Below are 25,688 nucleotides of genomic sequence, written 5' to 3'. Positions count from 1 at the left end.
ATCAAATTTGGCAATAACTTTTTCACTGCCTATCTGGTGCCATTACAATTACACAGTTTTGGTGGATTAATGTTTTGCAATAATATAATAAAAGAACCAATTTTCACATTCAAGCAATGCGGTGGTATACCAGCCGGTTCCAATGAATTTAAAAATTCAATTGGAAAATTCATTGCCTCACCTTAATTCATAACACTGTCAACTGGTTCATATGTCGTGACTACACCTGGCAGTTTCGCTTGAATTTTAAAATTAATGGCATTGATATGAATGTTTTTCGGTGCTAAAATGCTGTGTTCTCTCAACTAATCATGATTTCTGTGATTCTGAAGAATATTCGGAAAGACACATTCAATGAACTCATCTATAGATAGCGCAATTGTTCGGTAAAGTGATCAATCCGTTTGTACTGTCGATTGGTATTTTGCCATCACCAATTTCTAACAATTGTTTTGATAAGTCATGGGCAGTGGCATCATTATGCAGGTGAATACGCATATTAATGTTCGGTATCAATTTTCATACATACCTCCAAAGAACTGATAACTTCAAACAGCCGTTTATTTCATCAGTACGAGTTGATCGCGGAATGACAGGAAATGTTTGACGAAAGTCTTCTGGCAGCAATATCAAAGCACCACCAAAACAGCTGTTGATTACCGCGTAAATCTTGCATTGTTCGATCAAATGCTTCTATTGATTTTTTATTAGCCATTGTGCGCTCGTCCCATAAAATAATTGACGTTAATCGCAGAAATTTTGGCATAGCAGAATTTCTCGAAGAAGCAATTTGGAGATTCAATCACCCATACTTTTAATGGCGATTTTAATACAGAGTGTGCGGTCCGACCACCTTTTTATAATGTAGCAGCAATTGCCGATAGAATAGTCGCTAAATTCAATAAAACAACGAAAGTTTTGCATGTACCACCAGGTGCATCCAAGAAATATAATGAATCTGTATTATTGGAAACGGCTTGCATGATTGTGTCATACACATGTTTTTGTTGAATATTCAATTTGGTTATATTCGATTGTACAATTAAACGTAAATTATTAGAATTGAACTCCTGCTCACGTTGCAATTCACTATCAAAACAATCATGTATCTCAAGATTTGGTGCGGTCATACCCAATTGCTTTAATGCTTTATATACAATCGTTAGACACATACCTTCAATTATTATTACAGCTTCGTTGTACATTTCCAAAGTAAATTCTTTAAGTAAAAATAAATTGGGTGGCGCAACAGTCCATTAAGAACCAGGGCCTAGTGACTTACAACTCTCAACCATTCCTGTGTGCGAGTAATTTTGTCAGGAATGGAGGGGACCTACAGTTTATATGCCGATTCCGAACGGCTAATTTGAGAAAGCACTTTTTCATGACAAGAGTTACTCTTGGAGAATTTGTCAATTCCTCGCAAGAGGCAGTACCCGTGAAAAGACTTAAGATGGCATAGGCAGGGATCGAACCCAAGTACTCTGGCATGACAGTCCAACGCACTAACCATCATGCCACGGGTACTACCATTCTTTAAGTATTAGTACAAATTGTTTGTATATGGGAGTATAGAAAGATGTTGATTTTACGCCTTTTCAATATTTTTTTTTTTTAATTTTCTCTACGTACAAACCTTCTCTGTAGAAAATTAGCCAAATCGGTAAAGGCATTGTTGAGTTATAACATTACAACGAAAAGTGGCATTGATTTGTATATATATAGATATGTTAAAAGATGGAATCAAATAGATCGAGGGAAATTTTGTTGTCATTTTGGCTGGTAAATTAATTATCTCCCTTCTTTGCTGGCTGCTTGTGGGAAATCTATAAGAGTACCATGTTTTTAATATACAAAGTACCATTTTCCAATTTTTTTAAATGTTTATGTATTTAATTATATTTTATAAATTTAGTTTTTCAGTTTTGTCTTATTATACGTAGACTGTTCATCATATTAATAAAGTTAAAGCACCCAAATTAAAGAAAACAAAAACAGAATATTATGATGCACATCGAAGTGAAATTGGTTTATTCGTTGCTTACTTTTAATATAATGATTTGTTTGCCAGTAAATTTGTTTTACAATACATGTTAATACATATTTACACATAAATAATAATCCTTATCACAATCTTACACTAATTTCTTTCTTACTTTTCTAATCTTCTTATTTCTTTGTTCATAGTTAATTTTGTATTGGTTTTTAAAAAGTTATGAAACAAATGAATCGAATGTAGCGTTACTTTCTCTATTGATATTTATATGCATGAGTGTGTTAAGTGAAAGCAGGTGATAAATTATATTAATTTTGTATATACCTATAAATCCTATTAATATAATTTTTTTAAATGATAAAATGTTCCTTCAAAAGACTTTATAATATATTTTATTCGAATCAAAAGTAGTATTTGTTTTCAAAAGCTTGTTTTTAAAACATTTTTCCATAGTTTTTTTTGGTATCAAATAGCAAAGATAATTTAAATAATTAAATTTGTAATTTCAATGTATAAAAAAAATCAACAATCTTAAAATATAAAAAAGTTTGCATCTTCGAAGAGATGCGTTATACAGTGCTAAGCTTGTACTTGTGTGTACAACAACAATGGAAAATGTATTTTTTTTTATGCATCATGCTATACATAAATATCTATACTTATATACTTATACTATATAAAGGTGTTTACACACATGCTTGATCTTTACACAAAATTCTCAATTAATTGGTATTGGTATTTTTATTCTTGTTTGTAGAATACATTATCGTTTATAATAATAAAAATGAATATAAGATATTAATTTTTATACATCGAATTTCAGATTGTAAGTTCAATATTATAATTAAACTATAAATATTTTATACACAGAAAGCTTACAAGCTAAACAAAATAACACAGAATAAATTACATTATTTAGACGCTAACATATTAAAATATTAAAAAATTTCACACATGCATGTCTTAGAAAATAGCTCTAATTTTATGAAAACAATATTTTAAACTAAAACAATGGTTAGACATATTATAAAGATGTTAAGTTTGTTGTTGTTGGGTAAACTATTATAATTTAATTCTATACTGCCCGTTTTATACTTTTCATGTTTTCGCAAATTTGTTTTTTGTTTTAGGAGAAGATATGTTTATCCTTTATTTAAGAGGCCTTGCTACACCAATTTTCTAAAAATAAAATATAAAATCAATTAAGAAAAATATTTTTTTAGTTGGGAAAGTCGTTTTGGAATTAAAAAAATAACGTTATTTAAAATAAGGAATTGTATTAGCTTTTAAGGTCGAATTACTTCTACAAATGGAAGATATGATCAATTATTTTGATGCAGCTTTAAAGAAATGTATTCAATTCCTGATACATAATCTACTTGTAGCCATAGAGTTATATTGATTGTAACAACTATTATACATGATTTCTTATCAGAACCTATCAGTGAGCTACAAAAATGTATCTCTCTAATGTAGGTTAATTCCATTAAAAAACAGTAGAAGCAAGAAATATTTTGCTAACAAGGTTTTTCAAATTTCTTATCAACCCATGTTTTAGATTTGAAGAACCTATGCTTTAATAGTTTTAATTATAACATTGCTTTTAGTTTATAAGTGCTTGACTAAAATATATCTTATAATATTGTTATTAATTTTGATTTAAAAAATTGAAATAAATACAAAAAAATCAGGTTTACATTAAACTTTGAAATAGTTTTTTTTTCGTTTTTTTTTATCTATTTAGCATACAATGGTCACATTCAAAAATGTTCATAAAGTAGTTACTTAATTAGAATACAATTTTCTTTTTAAAATCAATAAAAGTAATTAGTTAAGTCATGTAGAGTTCAATATAAAAAAATAGTTTTTCTAAATGAAAAACGATTTGAAGCCAGCAATACAATTATTTATGATATGATATGAAGTATAGTGGATTTTTTTGGGACTACATATATGACAAGTTGTGCATTCGTAAAAAATCGAACACGTGCAAGAACCTGCAAAAAATGGTCGGCGGCATTTGGTTGGAACAGTAGAATAAGAACCACAAAAAAAGAATAAGACAAAAACAAAATAATCTTAAAACAATAAAATGATAACATAGGGGTTGGGCTTTGATACATTTATACTGGGCATTAGGACAATTATAGTTTCTATCGATCGTTGTTACTTATCACCCAACCACATAAACCAAATCGAAAAATGACATAAAGCCCAAAAAGCGAAAAGTCGTACAAAATATCATGCGGACAATATTATGGTCCGTACTGTAACGACGCAAAGTTTGTATACTTAAGAAAATATATATAACTAAATGAAAACGACACCATTTTAAAATTAATTTGAAGTATTAGAAACAAAATTTAACAAATTATATAAACATCCGCCTCAAAGAAATTGCTTTATATTGAAATGATATATATAGGACAATTTCTTACCTAAATTTTGGTAACTGCAGTAACTGCTTTCACCACTCATAACTGAAGTTAGTGATGAAGATATATTTGCTCCTGTACTGTTTGTAAAGTTTAAACTGCTACGTCCAATGTCTAGACGATTTCTAGCTGAATCTAGAAGGTCCGTTATAATTTCATTACTTATATTAATAGTTCTTGATGTAAGAGTAGCACCAGGTTTTGATAAACTTCTATTGCCCATTATGAGTGATCGTTTATGTAATTTAAATCGATGGCTTGAGTTATAAGAACAATTATTACTACTACAATTGGCATTATTATTGTTGTTTTTGTTGTTGTTGATATTATAACTGTTGTTTATATTATTAATATTCATACTAATATTTTTATTATTATTACTATTTTTATTATTATTACTGTTATTATTATTATTATAACCATTATTTTTATTATTATTATTAATATTATTATTATCATTAATATTATAACAATAATTATTGTAACTATTATTACTACTACTATTATCACTGTAAATATTTAGATAACTCTCATTCTGAATGTTGATATCATTGTAATTATTTATATTATTATTACTAACATTAAATTCATTATACGTATCGCTACTGTTATCATTATCACTATGATTATTACTTATTTTATTACTATTAATTTCATTACTATCAGTACTATTATAATTAATATCATTACTAGTATCATTGTTTTTAATATAATTACTATTTTTAAATAATACAAAAGAATTATTATAATTAATATTATTATTTTTATCATTATTGTTATTTTTATCATTATTGTTATTGTTGTTCTTGTTCTTGTTGTTGTTGTTATTATTATTATTATAATTATTATTATTATTTTTATCTGTATCATTATTATTATTATCATAACTATTATGCTTATTTTTTTTATTATCATCGTCATCATCATTATCAATATCATCATTTTTACTATAATTATTATTGATATTATTGTTGTCATAATTATTATCATTATTGTTATTATTATAATTGTTATTGTTGTTATTATTATTATTGTTGTTATTACTATTACAGTTATTATTATTGTTATTATTATTATTATTGTTGTTATTATTATTATTATTATTATTATTATTGTTATTATTATGATTATTATTATTATTATTGTTATTATTATTGTTATTATTATTATTATTATTATTATTATTATTATTATTATTATTATTATTATTATTATTATTATTATTATTATTATTATTATTGTTATTGTTATTGTTATTATTATTGTTATTATTATCATTATCATTACCATCATCGTCATCATCACCTCCATCATTATCATCATCTTCATCATCGTCATCATTATGATGATGTTCATCATTATGATGATGTTCATCATTATGATGATGTTCATCAATATGATGATGGTCATCATTATGATGATGGTCATCATTATTATTATCATTATAGTTAGTATTGGTAATGTTGTTATTACTTTTAGAAATACTATTATCAGTGTTACTATCGGTATGAATGGCAACATTAGTACTAGTATTACTATCAGTATTACTATAGACATAAGTATTTATATTAGCATTAGTAGTATTTGTATTAGCATTAATAATGGTATTAGTTTCAGTTTTAGTATTAGTTTTAGCATTGGCATTACTATCGGTATCAGTTTTAGCATTGCCAATACTATAAGTATCAGTATTAGGACTGTTAGCAGTGCTTTCATCGGTATTATTTGTATTAGTATTTTTATTTGCATCAGAATCAATGCTTGTATTAGTATTAGCATTAACATTAGTATTAGTATTAGTAAAAGTATTAGTATTAGTATTAGCATAAGTATTAGTATTAGTAATAGTATTAGCATTAGTATTAATATTAGAATTATTATCTGTTTTTATATCAGCATCAGTATTAGTACTGATTAAGGTATTAGAAGTAGTATTAACATTGTCACTAGCATTAGTATCAATATTAATATGAGTACAAGTATCAGTATCACTAATACTATCATTATCAATATTGGTATTAGCATTAGCGTCCGTATCAGTACTTGTATTATCATTAGGACTGATATTAATATCAGTATTACTATTTAAATTATGATTAGTACTAGCATTAGTATTAATATTAGCATTTGCATTAGTATCAGTATCAGTATTAGTACTAGCAATAGTATTGTTATTAGTATTTGTATTCATGCAAATAAAAGCATTATTATTGGTATTAGTATCATTATCACTAATTATAATAGTGTTAGTATCAGTACTCGTATTAGCATTAGTATTGGTATTAATATCAGTATTAGTGTCAATATTATTATAAGTACCAGAATTATTACTTATATTATTATCAGTATAAATAACAATATTAGAATTAGTATTATCATTATTATTAATATTAGTATCAGTATTAGTTTTAGAATTGCCACTATCAGTATCAGTATTAGAACTGTTGGCAGTGCTTTCATCATTATTAAATTTAGTATCCTTGTTCTGATTACTATTATTATCGGTTCTATTTGTATTAGTATTTTTATTTGCATCAGTATCAGTATTTGTACTAATACTAGTACTTGCACATGCGTTAGTATTAGTATTAGTATAAGTATTAGTACTAATATTAGTATTATTATCAGTATCAGTACTTGTATTAGTGTTAGTATTAGTATCGGTATTAGTATTATTATAAATATTAGTATTAGAATTAGTATTAGTATTGGCATTAGTATTAGTATTACTATTAGTATTAGTATCAGTATCAGTACTTATATTAGTGTCAGTATTAGTATTTATATTAGTATTAGTATCAGAACTAGTGTTAGTATTAGCATCAGCATCAGTTTCACTATTTATATTAGTATTAGTATCATTATTAGCAATGAAGTTAGAAGTAGTGATATTATCACTATCATTAGCGTTTGTGGGAGTGTAAGCATTCGTTTTTGTATTAGTGATATTAGTAAAGTTAGTAGTTTTAATATCATCTGTATTGGAATCAGGGTTATGGTTGGAATTAGTATTAATATCAATGTTAGTAGAAGCAATATCGTTATTAGTATTAGTCTTTTTATTAATACTTGCACTATTATCACTGTTTTTATTGGGATTGGTATTACTATTATTATTGTTAGTACTATTATTATTATTAGTATAATTAATATTATTATTGCTAGTACTTTTATGACTATTATTATTATTACTATTGTCATTATTATTATTATGATTATTATTATTACTATTATTGTTACTATAAGTATTAGTATTAGTATTAGTATTAGTATTAGTATTAGTATTAGTATTAGTATTAGTATTAGTATTAGTATTAGTATTAGTATTAGTATTAGTATTAGTATTAGTATTAGTATTAGTATTAGTATTAGTATTAGTATTAGTATTAGTATTAGTATTAGTATTAGTATTAGTATTAGTATTAGTATTAGTATTAGTATTAGTATTAGTATTAGTATTAGTATTAGTATTAGTATTAGTATTAGTATTAGTATTTGTATTAGTATTAATATTTTTATGTTCATTATCATTATTATTATTATTATTATTATTATTGTTATTACTGTTGCTATTATTATTATTACTATTATTATTATTACTGTTATTATTATTACTATTATTATTATTATTATTATTATTATTATTACTATTATTATTATTATTATTATTATTATTATTACTATTATTAGTATTATTGTTATTAGTTGTATTTGAATCACCACTGTAATTGTTATTGCTCGTGGTATTACAATTACTACCGTTACTTTTATTGTTACTATTCACGTTGTTGTTTATGTTATGATCGTTATTATTATATATAGTATTTATGTTATTATTACTTGGGGCAACTACTCCTACATTACCAATTACTGATTTATAATAGAGATTGGTAGGTATGGCATTATTTGTAGCAGAGCGCATAATTGTTGCGTTGGTGGTTGCCGTTATATTGACTGCAGGTGGTATCGTCGTTGTTGGTGTAATAGTTACGCCTCCTGCAGTACTACCAATGGCAATTTGACGACATTTTAGTGAGCCAGTTGAACTGTTTAAGGCATTTAAAGAAACTATGCGCCTTGGTTGTGGTTTAGTAAATCCAGCAATTACAGAACCTGTAGCAGTAGTATTAATTGGGCGAATCGGTCCCCGAGTAGAAACATTACCATTGCTTGTTTTAATAAAATTGCTGACAATGGCTTGATTAGGTTGAGTTTTTCCCATCTCTAATTTGTATCCGAGCGGTGCAGTTGAAAAAGATGCAGCACTAGTAATAGAAGATGTATCACCATTTTCAGCAACAGTATGGCGGGTAAGAGAATTCATAGAAACTAAAGGGTTGCCTCCAGATGTAATACTAATGCGACCATCTGCTAAACAGCTTCCGTTGGCGAGTGGAATAGAATTGTTGGTTTTTCGTGTGCATAGAACATCCTTACGAAATTCTGTTGAATCAAACGATGTTCTTAGCATTCCAAAAGCATTCAAAGTTACAGGCTTAGGTATAGTTGAATATGAATTACTGCATAATGTAGAAAGCTTCGATTGCATGAAAACAGGTCTATAAACAACGGTATCGTCGTTTTCCTTTTCCAATGGTTCGATTAATGACTTTTCGATATATTCCCCTTGAGAGTCATCTTCCATTTCTTCCAAGTCGAACGCCAATGATTCCTTGCACTTGTTTGTGGTATCGAAAAACGTTATTCCACCTCTGATTATTGTTACAACTTCCGGATTTGAACTTAGTAATGACTTATCTAAAATGTCTTGCATTTGGTCGGAGTATGTGTCGTCATCAATTTGTTGTGTTTCTTCTGCCGAATCTACAAAATTATGTTTTGCAAGTGGCATTTTTTGTATTCCCGAATTTTCTACAGACAATTCCTCCGTAGGAATTATTGGACCGAAACTTTGGATTACTCTCATATCACAATTACTTGAACCATTAAGCATCTCTATATCACTAAAATTTATGTTGACATTGTCATCGCTTATTAAAGGTCGGGGGTATTGCACCGCAAATATGTCTTGTTGTTGCGATGCATTGGCCCCATTGGCTGATTGAAACAAATCAAATAGGCAATTATTTGAATTTTCATTACTATTATTAGCTATTTCATAGATAATTTGTTGATGGTGTTGGTTGATGGATCTGCTTTCTACCATTTCGGTGGTAGTTGTGTTGTTGCCATTGTTTCCACCAGGTAGTACAATAACATTTTGCTGAGCATACTCCTCATTCTCGCAACCTTGAGCTGGGAGATTATATATTTGGTACCCGTTTCCCAATAGATCATCCAAATGCTGTTGTTTCTCAGACTGTTGTTGCTGTTCTTGTTGATGCTGATACATGACCCCCGGAAATTGAGTTGCACTTATATTTGTAAAATTTCTTAATTCACTGGAGTTAGTGCCCACTTGAGACGATGAAGTCATACTCGAGCCTATCATGTCCTGAGAAGTTTCACAACTTACAACCGGAGGACCATTGTTAAATATTTCTGTAGATATCATAGTCATTGATTGGGAATTTGAGTTGTCAATGTTTCCCGTTGCAGCACCCAACAATGAACTTATATCACTTAACATTGAACTCCCCTGCAAACTCTCCAACGTTTGTTGTGCTGATGGTGGCACTTGTAAAGTCGGTATAATCTGGGAGGAAGAAGAAGAAGAAGAAGACAACGAGGAACTAGATATTGATGATGATGAAGATGACGAAGCTGAATCACCAACGCCATTCAAATGTCTTATTGACATGTTCTGATGGCATATTGTGTCTACTTCGAAAGTTGCTGCCAAATTGCTGAAGTCTTCTTCTAAACGTTGTTTCTTTGCCGAAGGCTGTCCACTATTACACCCTACACTGTCACCAACGTCTGCATCTGTTGTGTTAAGAATTTCATTGAGGAATTTAGTATCATTCAAAAAGTCTAGCTGGGAAAATTGGTCGAAATAACCATCGACTAATGTGAGAATAGAATTGGGATCGACGGTAGCATTATTTGTGTTATTTATTTGTTGTTGCTGATAAGTTACGGTCCTATCAAACTGCAAATCTGCAGATGGGTGTTGTTGTTGGTGGTGTGGTTGTTGTTGTTGCAATGAGCGAGAATTCATATCAACTAAATTAGTCGCACATAAGTGCATTAATCTTTGTTGTTGTTGTTGCTGAGAGTTCACTGTCTGGTTATTACTTAGTCCAGTAGCAAGGGACAAGGCCGGCAATGCGTTAGAATCGTCAATGCTTGTGGCTTTTAATTGATCTTGCGGTTGTGGTTTTTGCTTCGATTTTGATTTTTGTTGGTGGGTCTGTTGCTTTTGCTCTTGTTGATCATATTGGTGTGTTTCTGTTTGATGTTGTTGTTCTACTGGGTGTTGAAGATGAAGGTGCTGCTGTTCTTGTTGCTCTTGTTTTTGTAGAATTTGTGCTAATTGTTCTTCTTCTTGGTACTCCTGTTGCGATTCTTTTTGTTCTATTTGAGTTTCCTTTTGTTTATGTTGTTGTTGTTCTTCTTCTTGTTTTTTATGTGGGTTTGAATGGTGCTGTTCAAGTTGCAGTTGTTTTTGCTGTATCGGTTGTGATTGTTCTTGTTCTAGTGTTTTTTGTTTTTGTTCCGATTGTTGTAATTGTATTTGCTGTTGATGAGAACGTTGCTGATTTTGTTGTTCATGTGATTGGTGTTCTTGTTGTAGGTTTTCAAGTTGTTCGCTTTGGTTTTGCGTATGTTGTTGTTGCTGCTTTTGTTCTTGTTGGTTTTGTTGATGTTCTTCTTGCTTTTCTTGTTCTTGTTTTTCTTGTTGTAGACTTTGATGCTGTTCTTGATGTGTTTGTTTATGTTTTTCTTGTTGTTGCTGTTTTTGTTCTTTTGGTTGATGATGCATAAGTTGTTTTGGTTCCAATTGATCTTGTAATTGTTGCTGTTGATGCTGGGATGCTTGTTGTTCTGTTTGTTGATGTGGTAGTGAGCCCAAATGAATAAGACTTATATTTGGTAATATACTAGCAGTACCAGCAACTGTTGGACTAGGTGAAGTTGTAACAGGAGCTACAACCATCCCACTATTGTTTCCAGACGAGGATGCAGAGAGGAGGGATAATGTTGACTTTAAAAGATTGCACTCAATTTGAACAGGCTGCGAATTGTTAATGCTATTTTTCTGTGAAGATTGATTGGTATTAGTTGTACGTCTATCCGAATCAATGCTGCAGCCGGAATTGGAAGAATCAAAGTCGGGTACAGTCTGGATAGAAAAACAGACAAAAAACATATAAGAAATTTATTGGAATGCAATGGAATCTAAAATAATTTTCAACTTTATTGAACAATAACTGTACAAAAAATATTAGCTGTAAATGAAAATCACTTACTCTTTGAGTGGCTGCATTGATAGCTGCTTTAAAGCTGTTGTTTGGCGAGGCAGCAGAAAAGGATTGTGTTGTAACTTTTGTTGCTGTGGCAGCTATAGCTTTGATTTGGTTCTTTGAAGAATTTGAAGGAATAGTAATAGCATTGCAGGTATTCGTCGATTCCGTAGTTGATGGATTGCTAAATGCTACTGGTGATGGGACAACGGTTGGTGATGACGATGATGCAACGACGACAGTTGTAGATAGTAAGCTCATTGAGGTGGATGAGTGAGAAGAAGCCGAAGAACATGAAGATGATGATGAGGATGAAAAGGATGACGATGAAGAGAACGACGAAAGCGATGATGAAGATGATGATAGCGATAGTTGAGATAATGTGACTGGTGTTGGACAAGTACTATTAATAGGAATGCCAGTGGGCGAAGTTTGAACACCCGTAGAAGTGACATCTAATATGATTGTAGCATTAGAACTACCAGATGGACTTAGCGTAATTGACGATCCTGCAGGGGGCGAAGCCGATAAGGAACACACTGATAATGGCGACGGAAACGTCGACGAGATAATCGACGAAGAGGAACTTGAGCCTTGATTGTTTACTAAATTATTATTGCTAGAGTTAGCAGAAATTAAAGAAATTTCGCATGGTGCGGTTGATACGGTTGATGCGGCATTTGTCACTACTTTAACTATTGGAGACGTCACTGACGTTGACTCAGATGATACTGCTGAGATTGTGGATGTTTTTCTTTTGACGCCCTTTCCACTTTTTGAACGCGAACGCCCAACTGCACGCCCTTTAGCACGGATTATTGGGCCAACGACATTAGTGGACGATGTAGAAGGAACCAAAGTTGGAGATCGATTTGCGGTTGGTGATCGAGCAATTGTAGCTGATGACCGGTTTGGTGTTGGTGTTGATTTTGGAGAACCTGGTGCTGCTGCCGAAGATGTCCCAGACGATGTTGTTGCAAAGGTGCTTCTTGTAGAAGCTATTTGGAAATCTTCTTCAGAAACATTAACCATATTAGCTAATGAAGAAGGCCCAGATGATGAAGATGATTTGGTTGTCTCAAGTTCTGTTGTAGGATTTTGAAGTGCCAAAGAAGCACTCATTGTCATAGTTGAAGGCAGAGCACCGAATGTATTTGATAAATGTTGAGCTTTCATGTGCCTTTCCAAACCAGGGGCCTTTAGAATTGCATTACAAATATTACATATCGACAAGACTAGAGCTTCTGTTTTCGGTGCAATGCCATAATGATGCATATCAGTTCCAGGCAATTTTAAAACCTCACCTTTGTAGCTTGTGTTGAAGTTCGAATTCGCTGATGCGTTTATAGTCGACAAATCATCAGTGACGTTGGAACTATTTAAATTATGCAGTTCTTCATGATGTCGATTAACATTTAGTATCAAATTCTCAAAGTCACAGTATTCGCTCCATTTTTGCCCTTGCACAGAAGCTAAAGCATTCGGAAAAGTTACATCACAATTATCATAATTAATTCCTCCCACTATTGTTACCGCAGCTGTTAACACTCCTGCTCCTGAAGAATCAGTCGCGATAGCAGATGTTGAAGGAATCGTAAATTGAATTGATTCATTCGCATTGGAATTTGAATTGCAGCTGCTGTTTTTGTTGCTACCACCACCGTCTCCAGAAGACATCATGAAGCTTGCCATTTTGCCTAGAATATTGTTAAGAAATATGAATATAAAAGTTTAACAATATAGGGTGGTCTGATAATATGTTTTTTTTTTATTTATGCCTATCGGTAATGAAGGGACACACAATACATAAAATAATTGGGTAAAACAAGCAAAAAATTAAATATTTTGTTGTTTTTTTCTGGATCTACATTTGTTTGAATATTTGCAATTCTCGTACATGGGCGAGAAACAAATTGTATATACAACTATTCGTATACATAGTTATATATTTTAAAATAACAAACATTTTTGCAGCTATTAAATCAAAATACATGTTTCAAAGGTCACTGTAACCACTTGATTTATTAAATTTTTGAGTGTATTAAGTATTATAAATTTAGTTAAAATGAGAATATAATACGCAACTGGTACTCTTCCTGTCTGATCTTTTTTTCGATTTCGTTTTGTCAGTTTTTGGGATAAACTTTACGAATTTATATGCCAGAAGCAATATGAAGTTATATTGAACACATTTTTCAAACACAAATATCTTATCAAAAAATGTACTCATTTCAAAATTTTACGCATATCTATTTTGTACATTTGATTTAAGAAGTTAAACACAAATAAAAGGTCCGTCAAATAACTTTGTTTTTGAAACATCGAGTGTAGCTTCGGCTGTGTGGCACGTAGCGCCGTCCTGTTGAAAACAAATGTTGCCAATATCCTCCTCTTCAATTTTTGTGAATAAAAATTCTATCAACATGGCCCGATAACTACCTCCAATTATGCTTTAGGACCAAAATCCGCACCAAACAGTGACGCTATGCCCCAAAGGCGACAATTTTGCTTGTTTGCATACCCGCTTCATCTGAAAAGATGATTTTTTTTTGGCAAAAGCGGCATCTTCTCTAAGCGTTGTTCGAGCTTATACACAACAAAAATTCGTTCAGCGAAAGTATAAATTAATTATCTGTCAAAAAAGATGGCGCACCCTATACTAAAGTAAATTGTTTCAACACAGTTAGTAGAACGAAAGAGAACACCCCTTAAGTTGGACCCTACATAATATATTTTTTTAAACAAGGTTAGTTTCTGCATTCTTTCAGAAACTGTCATGTCACAAATCCTTCAAATATCGGACATGGAAATTAAGTTAAATGTTCACATCCAAAATTTAGATTGTTAAATGAACTTTGTAGAAAACTGTTCACCTTAAGAACTTGACAACTTTTTTTGAAATTTAAAGATATTTTATCTTATTTTTTTTAATGTTATTTGCCCCTCTCACAAAGTTGTGAATTAAAACACTTCCGATGCAAAGCTGAAGGCGGTCAATTAGAGTGAGCATACTTTTTTAATTAAACTAATGTTATGAAAAAAAACGACAACAATTAATACATTAATAATTTTTTATATTTAGTTTTTTTCTTATGATGTTTTATGCTCGTAACCTGTACAGTCCGAAATTTATTATTGTCCTTTGACTCTACATTAGTTTTGTTTTTTTGAATATACTTGAGGTATATCTCAAGATGATTTTTTTCACGACCACCCTTTTGTGAAAATATGTACAATATCAATTTTTCTCACCTCAAGGTATCCGCGTTTTGGAATTTTTTCGAGTTGCTTGTTTTTAACCTATTTTGATACAATAGATGTGCATAAATTTCCTTCTTTTTTTCAATCCGCTCAATATTTCCAAGTAGGGTGTTTTTCTCTAGACGAATAGTTTCGAACCGCTTTTAATATTTTGATGTTTCTAAACATAGCTCAGATAATTTCTCTACTTTCTCTTCCTAAAAACATCTAAAAAGAATAGAGCAAATATATATAATTCAAATAGAATAATAATGGATGCAGACACAAAATTTTGTTTTTCTTTGGCTTCATTTTTTTTAACCAACTAAAGGAAAACACTACAAGTACAAAACTAACTACGAGAGAAAAGATTTGCTGTAGTATTTTTTCTCTAACAAGAAACGGTCTTTAAAATAAAAACATCTATATACCAAAGTTGCCAGATGAAACATTTTTATCTCTGGATTATTTTTAATTATTCGGGGACACAATTGAAAAAGGACACATTCTTTCATGTATTCTATACATGTATGTATATAAAGATGAAGTTAAATATGCTAGATTTGCAATACTTTTTATTAGTACTTAGTTCATTTTTTTTTAATTTGAAATATAAATTTCGAAGCTACATTTCCGCAGTAAGAAATAATATTCGTGGTAATGCGGATAGGGGGAATAATGTGTGATATTCAATAAAATTGCGATTTCTTTACGTTTAGTTTCATAAGAAAACAAGTGAAAGTATTCTAAAAATGTTTGGTGGGAGTTGGATGAAACCCATTGTATGGTGTACAAATATCTCATTATCATTCAAAAATAGTTTTTGATGAAGTGGAACTTGCTGTTTTTGAAATGAAAAATTTTGCGCCCTAGATTTTGATGTCATTCCCAGTGAGTTTCTATAAAACTCATCTGTCGAATGCAAATAATATTTTATTTCTTTTTATAGGAAGTTATATGATAAGGAAGAGGTTTTTAAACTGTAGAAATATTTCAATATTGAATTAACTTATTTAATTAAATAATTTAAAAGTTTTTGATTTATTTCCATACAATCAGTTTGAAAGAATTAAACACACAACATAATATGGAATCATTTTATATCCTGATGGGCCAGAAAAAACATTTCAAGGTGCATTAACAATTTACTCACTATTATATTTCCTAATTTTGTATTATTATTATTGTTTAACATACACACAGTCTCTGGCCTATTATTAGACGCACTGCAGAATTTTTAAAACTATGAAGTTATACGCAATGTTTTTAAATATTATAGAAAAAAAAACTCTATAAATCTGTTGTTTTGTTTTTATAAAAAAGTAGGAAATAGTTTATATTCTGCGTACAAAATAATTTTAATGTATAAAATATTCAAAAACCTCATTAAAATAGCTGAAAATTTAGATTTTGCATAAAACCTAAAGTGCGTCTAATAATATGGCCAGGGACTGTACATAAAAGAGGCAAAAGGGATCCAGAGATTTTAAAATAAAATTTTAGATGGAAAAACAGAACTGATGCATTCACAGAATGTTTACTTCATACATGAATTTTTTCCAGATTTGAATTGTGCGCACTTTTTTATATTATCATATATTTTTATGTTTTTGAAATGCAGAATCCTAAAAACGGAATCCCTTTTTAGAGAATACGTAATAATTATTTTTCATTAGCATAATGTTCTACTATTGTATTGTATATCTATCACATTTGTACATGTATATCTATCACATTTGTACATGAATTATTTTAATCATAATCAACAGTGTTAAAAACATTTGCACCAAACTAATAAATCTATCAAAACTCTAACGTGTTTGTGCATTTCGTTGATGTTTAAAAGTTGTAAAGTATTATGAAATACAGTATTATTTACAATACAGCATTCTGATGATGATGATGATGTGTGGAGTGAGTTGAAGACAGCTGAATGACGTTCGACTAAGATTCAAAGAAAAACAACTACCCCTTTTTACATATGTTCCTGCTGAGTATGATTCAACTATGAGTTTTCAATATTTGTACTTTGGAAATTGGAATCTTACAGTTAGTTTGCAAAAATCTAAAATCAACTATGCAAGCGATTAAAAATTCAACGACAGATAAATAAGATAAATTTGGTTGGTTTCGATGGAAAAATGTATTGTAAGAAGTCTAAAGAAAAAGGAATTTAACCCAAAATACAAAAAGAAGACAGTGAAACACGGTGGTGGAATATAATAATTTGGGGATGCTTTTCTGCGTCTGAAGTAGGTCCAATATTTTGGATGAAAGATAAGATTTGCGCTGTGGATTATGTCCACATGTTAAATTTAGTCATGATACCATTATCTGAAGAGATGCCAATTAAATAGGAGTTCGTACAGGACAATGACCCGAAGCATTCCTCTAAATTGGATAAAAAATACTTACAAGACAAAATCAATACAATCCGACCTAAACCCAAATGGGCACTTATGGGTCATCCTAAAGGGAAGGATCGGAGATTGTTAATCCAAAAATAAGGACTCGTTGTGGTCGAAAATTTAAAGTGAATGGAATTCCATACCCGTGGAGACATGTGCCAAATATACATAGAGTAGCCAAAGTAATAAGAGTGGATAATTTTGCCGGTAATGCAATAGTCTTTTAAAAGGCGTTTAGAATCAAATGCAGGAAGCATGGTATTTTTCACCGGTAGAAACATGCCGAAGTCTCATCGACTCTATGACAAAAAGAGGTGATGCTGTACTCAAATAAAATGCACGGCTGGGTTGCACGAACTTGCACATGTTTATAAAGAGAGTTAAAAAATGTACCTGTACAAATTTTAATGACATTTGATTTAAAAATGATTAAAATTTCAAACGCGATTTTGTTCCCGAATGCAACCCTTAACATATAGTTCCTTAATGACGCAATTAAAATAGGACACTCTACAAAATATTGGCCCACATACTAAAACTTTTGAAAAATGGTGTTTAAACTTTTTATTTTTAGGTGAATGATAATCTACAATATTATTTTTTTAACCAGAATACAAATGAACTTTGAACTTAATAATTGAACAGGATTTTCAGTTATTGAAGACGATAAGACAGAAGTATTTTGTTAAATTTGTTCATGGGTTTTTAGGTATAGCAAACTAATCGGAAAAATTGTTTTCACTCTTATTATTTTGGCCATTATATAATTATGAGGAAAACCAGCTTTAGATATTTCTGGCATAGTGTCGTAGAGAGGTTCAGCTTGAAACCGGTTTGTTTTTGGTATTTATTTTTCAAAAAAATGGTAACAATGTTTTAAACTGCTCAAAATTTTCATTGTAACATAACAATTCTTTGTAAAAATTATTCGGGACAGCAGGTGTCTATTGGTTAATTTGTATTTATTTACTTGAAAAAAGTATTTGAAGACAAGTTTTTTTTTTGCCTGTAAGTGTTTATGAACTTCAGAATCTTTTGTTTTGGCATAATGGACGTTCAAAATTTGTTAAGGGCTATATCTTTTTGTAGCTTCCGTTGCATGATGGTAAGCGCGTTGCACTCTCATGTCAGAGGTCTTGGGTTCAATCCCTGCCTATGCCATTTAAATTTTGTTCACGGGTACTGCTTCTTGCGAGGAATTGACAAGTCTTCAAGAGTAATTCTTGTCATGCTTTCTCAAATTAGCCTTTCTGATTTGCTTTAAAACTGTAGGTCCCCTCAATCCCTGACAACAGTACTCGCATACAGGAATGGTTGAAAGTTGTAAGTCACTAGATCCTAGTTCTCAACAGATTGTTGTGCCATTCAATTTATTTTTATATCTTTATAAACACAAATACATTTTAATGAAATAGTATCTATTTAAGTTTGACCTACCCCAAAATTTAAGTTAACAAGTTAATCAAATTTTTCGCTACATAAATGAATTAATCCTTGTTAGAAAAAAAACTTTATTATAGAAATTTTATAATAATGTTATGGCAATTCAAGCACATAAGAAAGATATAATTACAACTTTAATGCAACAGATCTTTTTATACGAAGTACAGTTGTATTGAAACCAAATCCAGTTTATTTGTATTTTATGAATAACAAATACAAATTTGACGAGCATGTTTACTACATTATATTTACTTTCTGACAATCTATTTTATCAACATTCTATCCCTTCAACGTAGTACCCTTAATCTATACAAACAACATACAAAATGAAATAAATCGTTTGTAAAAATTGTAAAATAGAATAACTCACCAAAATAAATGACAAAAAATAACTCACCAAAATAAATCACAAAAAAAACATCCGATTTCTCTTGAAGCTGCAATGCAAATTTGTATTAAAAAAAATATGTCGCAGCTTGGGATTCACTAATTTGTTTATGCATTCTATTTCTCTAGTTTTTCTTTTGTTTTTAACACACGTTTTCTGATTATTGCATTGTAAACATTTTGGTTCAAGTTTCTCGTTATAAAGTTATAATTATAACCCTGCCAGATTATTCTCCCATACCAAAACACACAATAGTTCGCTTTTTATTTTATTTTTAAATCAAAATATAAGTTGACAGCTAAATTCGTTGTCCTTATACATAGTTTAAACTTGATCAGTTCTGTGCATTCTTTTATTATTTAAGTATAATTTATTAACAAAAAACACATTGATTTGTGCGTGCACAATAATATAAGAATGACTAAAGTCTTATGTGCTGACTTATGACTTAAATCGACAAATAGTAATGCTTCGCAGCAGCCATACATTTTCTTGATAGACTTCCCACTCTTCAGTTATTTAAATGCGAAAAGAAAATGTATTGTCTGTATGCTAAATGAGACATTATCAATGTTATTTTTTGCTTGAATGCCAAGAAAATTTTAGTGTTCATCTTCGTTGCAATTCTTGGGTTCCCATCTTTATTTATAACTAGCAAGTTTATGAGTGCTTTTCAATATTTTATAATAAAAAATGTGGTTTCCTGCTAAATAATTTGGATGACATTTTAAGTCTTTACTAACAGGACACAACCCACCCGACGATGGTATAAGTAAAACTAAATGAAGTTGATGCCAACCTTAAGATATGAAAAACTGGTATAACACCAACCTTAAGAAATAAATATATATGCAAATGATCGGTCATCATAAACACAATAAAGAAGAACATTCACCAGGCATTCTTAAGGCCTACCGCCCACTAAGCAACTTAAAAGTGTCCAACGAATCAACTACGTTACCGGTAACTTTTACTTATTTATGGTTGATTTATATGTATCTGCAATTGATTTCTCTCAAAAAAAGAATGCCAAACATAAAATTATTATTTGAGAGATAGAAATTTCACAGCTCAGATTTTAGTGAAGACGAATTTGCTCATTTTTATTAGAGCATCTTCGTCCGATGCATCAGTGTTGCCAGAATTTTGCAATTAAAAAAAAAAATTTCCATTTATCTTAATATTTACATTTTGTAACTTTGCTATATTTTGTACGCTTTGTTACACTTTTTTTGAAATTAAATGTAAGGTTTGTGTAACTAATTGCAATATTTTTCTTACACAAGTAAAACACTTTTTTGAATTTTGATGTCTTTTTCACATACATATACAAATTAGGAATACCTTCAATTATACTCTGTGCCAAATTCAGAACCCTGTTTTTCTTTTTTTATTTATCATATATTTATATAAGTTTTGTTTTTAGATTTTATTACACTTTCGTTTAAGCTTGCTTCAACAGTGCTCTGTCAAAAAGATATAGTATTTTAAAGAAAGTAAAAAGAGTTGCCACTAGTGGAATTTGGCTTATATATCTGAATGACTCCACTTTTCTTCATTTTAACTGACAGCAACAATTATACTCTGTGCCAAATTCAAAACCCCGTTTTTCGTTTTTAATTTATCATATATTTATATAAGTTTTGTTTTTATATTTTATTACACTTTCGTTTAAGCTTGCAACAACAGTGCTCTGTCAAAAAGAAATAGTATTTTAAGGAAAGTAAAAAGAGTTGCCACTAGTAGAATTTGGCTTATATATCTGAATGACTCCACTTTTCTTCATTTTAACTGACAGCTTATTTGTCTTATAAAACAAAATAGAATTAAAATAAGGATTTTCTGATTTCCATGTAAAATATGTAAAATTTGACATTCAAAAAAAAAAATGGGGTGGCGCAACAGTCCGTTGTGAACCAGGGCCTAGTGACTTACAACTCTCAACCATTCCTGTGTGCGAGTAATGTTGTCAGGAATGGAGGGGACCTACAATTTTTATGCCGAATCCGAACGGCTAGTTTGAGAAAGCACTTTTTCATGACAAGAATTACCCTTGAAGGATTTGTCAATTCCTCGCAAGAGGCAGTACCCGCGAAAATTAATTTTTTTTAAATTAAGGTGGCATAGGTAGGGATTGAACCCAAGACCCCTTGCATGACGGTCCAACGCACTAACCATCATGCCACGAGTACTACAAAAAAAAAAAAAAAAAAAAAAAAAAATTTGACATTATTTTTTAAATAAGCCATTTGTTTCTAGCACCCAATCATAAAATGGATTGGTTAACAACATCTCTTCATACAAAAATTACATTTCTACCCCGAGCAGACTTTATTGACATGGCACCTAGTGGCTTTGGATGCTAGATCCGTGGTGAGCTTATTGGCTTTCGAAAAATTTAGAATATAATAAAATAAAAGAAATAATTACAAACAAATTGAGACTTGGATTCAAGGCAGCTGTCAGTCAGCGTGTTTAATCTTCAATTTTGCCTATATAACGTTGAACATTTTTCCCTCAAGAAAAAAGTAAAAACTAAAAGATATCAATTTGATTCTTGAAACAGTAATAAATACTTATAAAAAGAGTTGCTTTCTTGCGATTTGTTTGCCTTCAAAAAAATCACAGAGGCTGAATTATGGTCTTATATTATGTCAGTAAGTATTGTAGTACCCGACGGCATGATGGTTAGTGCGTTGGACTGGTAGAATAGGTAGTTTAAGTTAGTTTTAAGTTTTATTTTAGGACCTAATTTTAAGTAGTTTTTAAGTAAAAATAAAAAAGGATATTGATATTAGTTTTTTTTTCAACTTTTCTAATAAATACAAAAATAAATAAAATTTAAATGAATTAAAATAGATCTTAGGGCCGAAAGGCATTAATTTTAAGTGTTATAGTTTAACTTAGAGTGTCCGTATGGGACCATTAAGTTAGTTGTAAGTTATGGATAATTAGGCTAGTTTTATGAATTTTTGTCTAGCTTTAAGATAGGTTTAAGAATGAATTAATAAAAATGAATTAAAATAAAAAAAAAAAAAGTGCGTTGGACTGTCATGCAAGGGGTCTTGGGTTCAATCCCTGCCTGTGCCACCTTAATTTAAAAAATTAATTTTCGCGGGTACTGCCTCTTGCGAGGAATTGACAATTCCTTCAAGAGTAATTCTTGTCATGAAAAAGTGCTTTCTCAAATTAGCCGTTCGGATTCGGCCTTAAATTGTAGGTCCCTTCCATTCCTGACAACAGTACTCGCACACAGGAATGGTTGAGAGTTGTAAGTCACTAGGCCCTGGTTCACAACGGACTGTTGCGCCACCCCATTTGATTTGATTTGAAGTATTGTTATTTTATAAACAAAATTATGTCTTTCGAACCAGTTTTTACTTTTTCATACGTTAAATAACAATTCGAAACCAAGAAGAAATATAGACAGCTAATTTCAAGCCTTGTATCAGCCTCGAAGTATTAGCATTGATAAATAACATGAATCTACTGAAGCGGAAAAGAATAATAATAATAATAAAAATAATAATAAAAAATAATTTGGAGTTGTTGACGTTCAAAGTAGTTCCTGAAAATTTGCTACCAATACTGGGGCATACATCTTTAGTGCAGCGCCTTGGGGTTTTCCCTCGGATTAGAGTTATAGTGAATGAATTAATATGATCGATGTGTGATATTGTTTTTTTAACTATAAATTGCAATGTTTAACCAACATTTTGCGTGCACTCCATTTTTGTATTCATTCAATTAAAGTTTTGACCATAAATGTATTTTCACTTTAAACAGTATCTTTTTGTATTTATATGTTTAATCTTACCTGAATAGACATGAAGGAACATTTTCTAAAGATACCTGTGTATAAAAATAGCAGTAGGGATCTTGAAAAGGTATAAAAGCGTGTAGGGGAGAGCGGAGCGAAAGCTGCTATGTACAATGGAATTTCTTGATATCCATTTTTTTCGAAAATGAAAATATAAATGTTAATCACACACCCGAAAAATCCATTGTAACTCAAACTTTGTCTGAGAAGATAAATGTTGTATGTGAAGATTCATTTGATGAAAATTATGATGAAGAATATAACACGATTATTGAAAACAGTACGATGATAGTACCAGATGACATCGAACCAGCCAGTACAGATGATTTGAAGCAAGAAAGAGACAGTTCAACTGAAGACGACAGTAATGATCAAGACCGAACCATAGTCGAAACAAGCGAACCAGCAGAAAAAGAAAATCAACAAAGGTCATCAAGAGGACCACAAAAACCCAAGACATTTCCGGATTACATCACTAATTTTACCATAGAGGAAATATATTATCTAGAGTCCCGACCGGTACCCGTCCTACCTGAAACACCCTCAAATTTTATTCGAGGTGAACTCTCCCAAATTCGAGGTGAACTCTCACAAATTCTCTATCTGTGAATACATGTGAGTGGAGAAAAAAAAGCAAAATGGGGGATTGGGCTAAAAAGAAACTTATGGAATTTTTGTGACCTGTCAAAAATGACAATCAATTTTGCAAAACAAAACAATGGGTTTCGGATTTTTAGAGTAAGTTTTTGTTAATTGTTTTGATTTTTAATATAATTTGATATTTTTCAGACCAAAATTCTTTATAATGAAGAGGGTATATACAAGTTCACTTCATTGAATAAAAATTAAGTCAAATTGCAGTGAAGGAGGTGCAACAATAATGGATTTATTTTATATTCTTTCTTTTCATTTTAGATAGTGCCAAAATGCAGGAAGCAATTTCCTTTAAGTAATTTGGAAAGCAAACCAAACAAGGCGCTGATTTGCAGGTAAGTTTTTTGTATATTATATTTCTCTTAACAAAATAATATCAATGTTTTTAACTACAGATACTGCCCATTGTTTTTGTATGTACTTCTCAACTGCAATAGCTGCCGCAGGTGTTGACGGCGGAGGTGTCACCATCAAAACCATTAGAAACAACACGACCAAGTCAATGATGCAAGTGGAAGTTTTGCCATGTAATAGTCGACCGCTGACGCTCTTCTCCATCAATTGTGTAAGTACGTATCGAAACATTCATATCGTAGTCAACTAGCTTAATCTTCATCTTGTAGGTGTAAAGAGTACTACCAGTCTGCAGTTCTGCAAGAGACGCAAACAAAACAAGAATACAATCGCAGGAAGACTCCAAAAAATGTCCAACCCTGACTGTAAGTGAGTTCAAATTTTAAATCTACAACGAATCCATTCATTTTGCTCCTAAGGATCGCACTGGCTTAACGGTGTCAATCATTCGGAGGCAAATGAGCTGGCCCGACAAGAATCCCCCAAGAAGCCAAACAGATTCAGATCAGTCTCTCGGCAGCTACTGACAATGTCGGCGAATTAAATCCATCGATTTTCACACAGAAAATCAACATCAAAAAAAGTAAGTCAACTTCCATTTCAGATTTCCTTATATAATGAAAATTAATTTCTTTATAGTCACGACAATTCAGCAGCGTCATGGTCAACCTGCCGATCAACCATTCACAGTGAACAACCTCTATTCGTAGCAGAAGCGATCTCTGCGTTGTCGACAATGCGAACACAATGTCATCAAGCCGGAGTACCATCCAGGATCGATCAAGTATCGCATTCAATTGTTTGCTAACTACCATGCCAGACGTTCTGCTTGTGCGTTGTGAAAAGCCACTGAAGCCTGGCACGTCCACTGAATTGATCCTCAAGCTAACAAATCCAACGATGTACCATATGACCACAACAATTATGAAACTGCTAACCAAGGAAGAAAAACGGCGAATGATCGACTTCGAATAAAAGTTCAACGAAAGGAACCAAAGTAAAAAACAAAAAAAATCGAATTGGAAATTCTTATTCTATGTTGTTTTTCTTATTTTTTTTTATAGATTCACCCCTTGGAGAAAGTCCAATAACGTAACAATTAAATTGAACTTCACACCTGAAGAAGGATTGAAACCAGGCGATGATGTTACCCTTAGTTTCTTGATGAAATATACTTTTGTGAATACATACACACGCCCGAAAAGAAAGAATGTCAAAAACACGCATTATCATCGAAAGTTTTTGTAAAAGTTGGTCAAATTGAAGCCTAGATTTATTTCTATGTATATCTAGAAAATAATCTTTTTTGCAAAAAACTTGTTTATTTATTTTGAGCTATACTGTAATTTTGTATATATTGTATATTCTATTGTTTCTTTGCTGACTAGGATCATTTTTATTCAAAATTATTTATGATTTACTTTACTTTAATAATAAAGGAATTTGTTTTGAATTCAAAGATGTTGGTGCTTTTTGCTTCAGAGGACTTACATAACTAAATGTTCGTTGGAAAAACGAATAAGCTGTATAAAGTATATTTTTCTTTATTGAGGAATACAAATTTAACATTTGTAATACTTATT

At 30.8% G+C, this 25,688-nt stretch overlaps 1 protein-coding gene and 1 long non-coding RNA gene across 5 annotated transcripts; one reads left to right on the top strand and one right to left on the bottom strand.

Moving 5' to 3' along the window:
- Nucleotides 1-1,791: 1,791 nt before the first annotated feature.
- On the bottom strand, nt 1,792-20,197 carry LOC129953228 (serine-rich adhesin for platelets-like). Its single transcript, XM_056066177.1, has 6 exons — nt 19,287-20,197; nt 11,805-13,495; nt 7,877-11,677; nt 5,317-7,711; nt 4,435-4,566; nt 1,792-1,826 (listed from the first exon to the last, which is right to left on the bottom strand). The coding sequence occupies exons 2-6, from the start codon at nt 13,488-13,490 to the stop codon at nt 1,792-1,794; spliced, it is 8,049 nt and encodes a 2,682-aa protein (XP_055922152.1). The 5' UTR covers nt 13,491-13,495; nt 19,287-20,197.
- Nucleotides 20,198-23,594: 3,397 nt separating this feature from the next.
- Nucleotides 23,595-25,564, top strand: LOC129953317 (uncharacterized). Of its 4 annotated transcripts, none has more exons than XR_008782488.1 (6): nt 23,595-23,835; nt 23,887-24,316; nt 24,375-24,470; nt 24,525-24,688; nt 24,745-25,102; nt 25,170-25,564. It is a non-coding gene; the product is annotated as an uncharacterized LOC129953317 (long non-coding RNA). The 4 variants fall into 4 exon arrangements; XR_008782486.1 differs by having other exon boundaries at nt 23,596-23,835; nt 23,887-24,086; nt 24,147-24,316; nt 24,375-24,688; XR_008782487.1 differs by having other exon boundaries at nt 23,596-23,835; nt 23,887-24,278; nt 24,375-24,688.
- Nucleotides 25,565-25,688: the final 124 nt, after the last annotated feature.

The sequence above is a fragment of the Eupeodes corollae genome, chromosome X (assembly GCF_945859685.1).
Source record: "Eupeodes corollae chromosome X, idEupCoro1.1, whole genome shotgun sequence".
In the NCBI taxonomy this organism is placed as follows: Eukaryota; Metazoa; Arthropoda; class Insecta; order Diptera; family Syrphidae; genus Eupeodes; species Eupeodes corollae.
The sequence above is the reverse complement of the archived record's forward strand: the minus strand, read 5'-3'. Positions and strand labels throughout refer to the sequence as shown.